General features: G+C 43.7%; 1 protein-coding gene across 1 annotated transcript in view; it reads left to right on the top strand.

Moving 5' to 3' along the window:
- PPM1H (protein phosphatase, Mg2+/Mn2+ dependent, 1H) overlaps positions 1–7,482 on the top strand; it is a 241,360-nt gene that overhangs the window by 109,634 nt on the left and 124,244 nt on the right. The window contains exon 4 of the mRNA XM_005871690.2: positions 5–111. Coding sequence (XP_005871752.1) covers positions 5–111 — 107 coding nt within the window. The remainder of the gene's footprint in view (positions 1–4; positions 112–7,482) is intronic.

Here is a 7,482-nt window from a genome sequence, read left to right as displayed (position 1 = left end):
GTGGGGGGCCCCGGCTCCCCCGGCACCCCGCCCACGCGCTTCTTCACCGAGAAGAAGATTCCCCACGAGTGTCTGGTCATCGGGGCCCTGGAGAGCGCGTTCAAGGAAATGGTAGGTATGGCCGAAGGGTCCGGGGCGACGAGGGGGGACCGGGAGGTCACTGAGGCCAAACTCTTGCTTCTTTTTATTTGTTCTTATTGTATTTTTATTGATTTCAGAGAGGAAGGGAGAGGGAGTGAGAGTAGAAACATCAGTGATGAGAAAGAACCATCGATCTGCTGCCTCCTGCACGCCCCCTCCTGGGGATGGAGCCCTGACCAGGAATCAAAGCATGACCTACTGGCTCCTGGGTCAAGGCTAAACCACCCAGCCACACGGGCTGGGCTTAAACTCTTGCTTCTTAAAGATTACCGGACAGGGCATGTCTACTTGTTGCTGGTTCCACAGGGACGTCTCCCTTTTATAATAGGGTTTCCATTCTCAGTAGAAGTTGGCAGCAAGACAGAGTTCCTGGCATCGCGTGCCGGCCAAAATGAAAAAGAAGATGAAAGCGAGTGATGGTGCATGAGGCAATGGGCTTATTAAATAAATGTATGCGTTATTGCTTCTCTCGGGCAGGCTCATATTGATGCCAGCTGGTACACTTCCACTTAATTGAAATGAGTGTGGTCGCCATCTGTTATATACATGTGCCTGGGGTCCAGGTGTTTGGGGAAACAGAGCTTTTAGTGAAGAGCTCAGAATGACCCCCTTTTCACAAATGTGATCTGAGAACAGCTAGTTTACGTGATGTGTGGCAGTGCGGTTCTCACTGCTTCACAAAAGCACGGGCCAATGTCCAAGGATCGTTTGTTTTGCTTGGGAACATGGATTTGTTTGTACATGTAAATTTGAATGTGTCTGATCATCAGAGTCAGCCTCCTTCCCATCAGCCTCACTCCTAGAACACACTCAGGGAGCGAGTGCAGCTGCTCCCAGGCACATAGAAGGGGGCCCCGCTCCCGTTGGGCACCCCCTTCCCTCTCTGAGGTCCCTTTCTATGGAGGCAATGATTTGGGTTTCAAAGATTTCCTCTCCTGAGCGAGCAGCAACCTGCATGAAGAACAAAGAGTAACAGATACGTAAGCATAGTCTAAGGCAGCGGTTCTCAACCTGTGGGTCGCGACCCCTTTGGCGGTCGAACCACCCTTTCACAGGGGTCGCCTAAGACCATCCTGCATATCAGATATTTACATGACGATTCATAACAGTAGCAACATTACAGTTATGAAGTAGCAACGAAAATAATTTTATGGTTGGGTCACAACATGAGGAACTGTATTTAAAGGGCCAGAAGGTTGAAAACCACTGGTCTAAGGACTTGAATAAGGTGAGTGTGCGGCCATGTCCTGAAAGCCTAGAGATTAAAAATGATGACAAGCCATTAGGTGAAGTGAGAGCAGCTAGAGACCTCCCCCTTCCCCACCCCAGAATTACAGGTACACACCATGCACATTCCAGGATCTCCTGACGTCGGGTCGTGTGCTAATGGCAGCAGAAAAGCAAATAATATTACACAGCATCATCTGACTTGTTTATAAGGCAAAAATAGTTCATATATTTGCACCTCAACCCTATACCCTTTCCTCACTCTAACCCATCCCTTCTTTGGTCCCAGTGTCTCTCTCCTGTCACAGATAATAGTTGCCCTTCGAGTAGCAGGTGGTTTAAAGTGCACCTCCGTCTCCGGAGTGTCTGGTGGTCTTCATTTCCAAGAAAAATACCGGGAGGCTGGGAAAGATTACTTAGGAGAAAAGGAATCACGGTAGTAAAACCAACTCCTATTGGGGCTCAGTATCATAGCTCACTCTCCGGCTCTCATGGAACTCTGATGTGAGTAAGTGTTTCTAGACCCAGTGTCCTGAATGCTGATATGTAATTGAGGTAAATATTTGGCCATGGGCTTACAGCCCTCGTGGGAGAAAAGTGAAAAACAGAAGAAACCTTGGGTTTTTCCATCATTGCTAGTGCCATGGCAGCTTTTCCTTTTACTTGGAACTGCTGTATTCTCAGTTTTATCCACCAGAGGCCAATGTCACCTCGAGTCAGGCCTCCTCCACAGGGTCTCTGGGCCTCTTCTGGCCATTGATGGCTCCGGGTTACTAGCAGCAACTCTACTTGAAATGAAAGTCCCATTCGGAAAAATACTTAGTAAGGAGCCTCACTCTTATTTATTATTATTTTTTCCCCCCGCTTTTAACTAGCCAATTCATGACCTGACATTTTTCTTGGAGACTTAATTGTTACATTTTCCTGTGTAATGCGTTCAATCCAATAAATTCGGGGGTGGGCAAAAGTAGGTTGACAGTTGTGAATATTCAAAACAATTTATTGTATTATTAATTATTGCATTATTTTCCACATGAACAGCTGTAAACCTACTTTTGCCCACCCCTGTATTTGTTGAGAACTGACTATATGCCAGGCCTAATTGAGAAAAGAGCATTGAATCAGGCAAAGCCGGGTATTAAACAAGTAAGATATAAATGGGAAGGACCTTGAGAGAAGTGTTGGTGACGTAGGAGTCTGATAAAGAAGTCAAGCTCAGGGTTCCCTGGAGAAGTGGGGGGGAGGGGGCGGGGGACAGAGAGGAGTGAAGCAGACAAAACCTGGGAGGCTGAGGGTGTTCTGGGCGGAGGAAACCGGTTGCATAAAGAACATCAGAGAGGGGACCCAGATGGGCTGCAGGCAACAAGCCGACATCCACCATGGTTAGAAGGTAGATTTCAAGGGTAGGAATGATATAAAGTGAACCGGAGAGATGATCTAGAGCAGTGATGGCGAACCTTTTGAGCTCGGCGTGTCAGCATTTTGAAAAACCCTAACTTAACTCTGGTGCCGTGTCACATATAGAAATTGTTTGATATTTGCAACCATAGTAAAACAAAGACATATTTTTGATATTTATTTTATATATTTAAATGCCATTTAACAAAGAGAAATCAACCAAAAAAATGAGTTCACGTGTCACCTCTGACACACGTGTCATAGGTTCGCCATCACTGGTAGAACCCACCTATGGAGGACCTGGTGTGCTGTGTTATGAATGTTTGGCTTTAAAACTCTCTCTCGCCCTGACCGGTTTGGCTCAGTGGATGGCGCGTCGGCCTGCAGACTGAAGGGTCCCGGGTTCGATTCCTGGCAGGGGCATGTGCCTTGGTTGCGGGCACGTCCCTGGTTGGGGGTATGCAGGAGGCAGCTGGTCGATGTTTCTCTCTCATCGGTGTTTCTGACTCTCTATCTCTCTCCCTTCCTCTCTGTAAAAAATCAATAAAATATTTTTTAAAAAAAACTCTCTCTTATTCTCCAATCCATCCCACCCCTCAGCTTCCTCTTCACACTTGAATTTTTCCCAGATTGTTCTTTTTGGCTCCCAAACTGCCAGAGACCCCCCTAGACTTTGCAGCGAGATGCTCATTATTCTTTGGTTTTCATGGTGCTTGGTGGGGTGGCCCGGCGTCCGGCCCGTAGTCATCATTAATACTGTCCCCTTTTACTCTCAAAGTGTTCCCGTTTGGATGATGCTTACGTTTATACTAATTAAAGAGACATGCTCTTATTTTTCCTTTGCTTCATCAGGGACTTCAGAAAAAATTTCTCCATTGTCATGGAAACAGTGCCTGACTTAGCCATTACATTGCTTGGGAAATTACACAGTGTACTCTCGTTTTAATGGCCTGGAAGGCCATCGCCAACTCTTTTTCTTTCCTGACCCTCTCAGTATTGGGTCTTTGAGGGTCATTGTTTCAAGGTAAACTTGGGTCTTTTGAAATGTCTAACACGCAACAGATTTCCTGATCTCCTGGGCCTGATCTTGGACGTTCCTCCGCAGGCCTTTCAAGGCCTTTCGGAGAAGGGCAGGTTTGTAATTTCCCAGCCACTCCTACATTCTTTCCTCACAATAGCCAGCGGCTCTCTAGCTTTCCTCTTTCTGGGTGTTCTTGAGGTCTTGCAGGAAAACTCAGTATTTAAATAAGATCCAGTCATTTCAGCTTTCTCTCTTACTTTTAATAACTAAAACTTTCCCAAGCTCAGCGCCTAAAGCCTCAAATTTGCCTCACTGATGACATTTCTGAAGTTTCTCTCCCTCCCCCCCCTCTCTCTCTCACTCTGTCTCTCTCTCACACACACACACCTTTCTCAGTCACTAGTATAGATTGAGCTAATATTTTATAACCTCATTCTTCTAGAAACCATGAGGGTCTATAAGTAAAAGAATAGATTTTATATTTAGGGGCGTTTGTAGTCGCACATTATATGAACATAGAGATAAATATACAATATCTCTTTTATTTTGATGTTCTAAGTAACATTAAGGAAGGTGGTGCATGTTAATATCTGTCTGAGAGGGATAATCGGTTAAAAAGATTCAGAAACATCAAGCCAAAATAAATAGTACTTATTTCTACAAAAAAAAAAGTAGGTATTAGTCGAAAATAGAGACTAACAGAAGCGGGGAAAATTCTTTGAACAGTTTCACCAAATACTGGAGGCTTCTTTGAGGCCACTGCTCCTCCTCTGTCCCCAGGTTGGCGCCATACGTGGCTTGTGGGAAGGTGACTGACCACTGGCCTCTAATGCTGACCGTGCCGGCTGGCAGAGGCAGGTGAGGCCCCTGATTGTATCTCATCTTGGATCTCCCTCCCTAGTGAGGACCATTCATAGCCAGTCCCTCCTGTGGCTTCCCACAGGCCCGGGATTTCAGAACTTGGTGACTTACGTCAGTTCTGCTTCCCAACAATGCTCTGTAACAATGCCACCTTTAGCAGCTAAGTTTTGTCACCTATTGTGTTTAGGTTGTTATTTGGCCCAAGATGATAGATGTGAATAAAACAAATGACCACAGTGGCCTCCCTACTTCCCCACCCACAAAAACGGGGTGAATAGTCAGCATTTCAGGTTCTCGAAGGAAGTCTCTTCCATTGTTGGTATAATTGTGATACCCCAAATGGCAAGCTGGAGTTTCCGCGTTCTTGTCCTACAGAGTTCGAAGAATAAAAATTCATGGACTAAAAGATTTTATGCAAAAGCGTGGAAATTAATTGCAAGTGTATACGGACTCCCTCGTGGGGAGGGGGCCCCCAAAGGGGAACCAGTGAAGTCTGTTTGTCTAAGGGTTTATAAATGCTGGCAGCTTCTTTGTTTATACATGCTACTTTCTAATTGGACCCTTCCTCATTTTATGTCCCCCGTATTTTTTCCTAACTGGCCCCTGGGCAGGAGAATCTTAAAAATCTGTCTTATTTCCTTTTCAGGACAGGTATAGATTCCTCACCACAGTGAAGAATGTTCTAGAATATGGTTGTTATGAGGGGGGGGAAGGAAGTATTTTAACTTGTAAAGCTATCGGTTAGTGAGTAAATGAATGGAAATACCACTCAGCTCGGCTTTGTTGGTAAAAACCATATGGTAACACAACGGTGAAAAAGGAGGATGAATGCAAAGCTTTATAGTTTATAAATTCTTGTGTTTTAAAAATTAGCATATTCATGGTTAAGTTGTGGACCTGCGCGTCTGCCTGTATTTAAGCTAGAGTTTTGTTTTGTCTTTGTTTCTGGTAGATCAGAAAGTTCCTCCAAGAAGGAATGGACATGTGATTCCAGCAAGAGCCAGCAGGTGGCAGTATTAGGCAGTACTGGTTTTTTTTCCCTTCCCCATTGCCTGGCTGACAGATTGGCTTGTTCTCAGTATAAACCAAAATCAGACCCAAATACTAAAACCATGCAGAATCTTATTATTTGTGACGGACACTGTTAGCAATGTGTTCAGAGCTATGTTTTAACCGAGCTAGGGGGAGCTGCCAAGTCCTATTGAAACTACCCAACCCTCGCTGCATTGTGCTGTCTGATGCTTTCCTCTCGCAACCTGAAAATTGGTAGGAAACAAAGAACGATCCGGGGTTGCATCATCTCTGGGACTTTCAAACCAAATTACAACCATCCCCAGCAATGTATTTTCTGTCTTGCAGCTCTTTCCTGCTGAATTGGTCTCATGCGGCACACATCTCTTTTTCCCCCTCATTGTTCCCACTGTCTTGCAATAAAAAGAAGCAAAATAAAACCCCAGGTCTTAAAAATGGGATTCATTCTTTTGATTTAGAGATAAACCCCAGTTAACTGTAATATTTATGCAGACATAACACAGGCTAAATCAGTCCTGCTCAGTAGAAAGGGCCCTTGTTGAGCAGATAAGTCAATCATCTCGTTAATTGAATCTCAGGAGTCATTTAAGTTTATCCTTTTAGACTGTGCTTGAAAAGGAATGGAGATGTGTGCATGTTTTTTACTAGTTTTTCTAGACTTATGTCTTGAGGTTTGCTGATTTCCTCATTTTAGCTAAAATAGTTTAGCCAAATAGTTTTGGCTAAAATGGGGAACTATTAAAATTGGTCCTTGTTTAGCACAAAGCAATTTTTCCCATGATTGCATTAATGTAAAAACAACCCCAAACCTGAGGGTTTTTAATAAAGAATAATAGTTATGCATATTTTTGTATGTTTTACCTAGAGTGTGAGAAATTTAAGCAAATTGGAAAAGTTGAGAATTTGAAGAAAATAAGTAGTTGATTTAATGGTAAATATATCTTTACTGACTTCATTTATCAGGTTAGATCTGGTAGTAAGAGAAATCATCCAGATGGTCCTTTAATGTTCCTTTCAATACTAAGATTTTGTGAAACATCTTCTAAAGAGGAGTAGGTGGTGTAGGAAGAAAATTAATGTGCTATTTTAGCTTCTAGGGAGGGGAGAGGGAAGCAGTTATTTTTAGAATATGTTCCAGTTACACCCAGTTTTAGGAGAAATAGAAGAGTGTATTTTAATGTCAGTGAATCCTTCAGGGTGACGAAGTCTATGGAAACACAGCTTTCAAATCCTTGTCACTGTGATTCCAGAGAGCAGACTTGTAGTTAGAGCGTATGTGCATGTGTGTGTGTGTGCTTGCATACATATATCTTACCACACAAATGGGGGTTTGGGTGGAACGCATGAACATTATCAGCAAAGTTTCTTGGATAAAATGTAACTAGACTTTAGTCCACTATTGATGTGAAAGTGCTGCCAAATTTAGCATTCCTTATGCTGGGGGAGCTAAAGAGAAGAAGTAGTTGAAACACAGGAAAAGATGAAAGAAATTATTAAATTAGGGGAAAAAACCATTGAATCACTATTAATGTAATAGCAAGGGATAACTGAGCAGGCTAACAGTAGTGTTTCTCCAAAATTAAAGGCAAATATGAACTCTGCCGTAGCAGAAAGTCTTAGTGTTGCACACTCTGCCTCGGTTTTTTAAGAAGGATTACATGATTTTATAATCATATTTTTTTGTGATGTAAACCGCGATACTGCACGTACGATGCAGAATACACTTGCCTGGCTGAGCCCCAGAGGACTCTGCCGTGGCCTCTGTGTACCAGAGCATCCCGCTCCCCCCCCCACCCCCAGCC

Source organism: Myotis brandtii, unplaced genomic scaffold (assembly GCF_000412655.1).
Source record: "Myotis brandtii unplaced genomic scaffold, ASM41265v1 scaffold352, whole genome shotgun sequence".
Classification (NCBI taxonomy): domain Eukaryota; kingdom Metazoa; phylum Chordata; class Mammalia; order Chiroptera; family Vespertilionidae; genus Myotis; species Myotis brandtii.
This window is presented reverse-complemented; position numbering and strand designations above follow the sequence as displayed.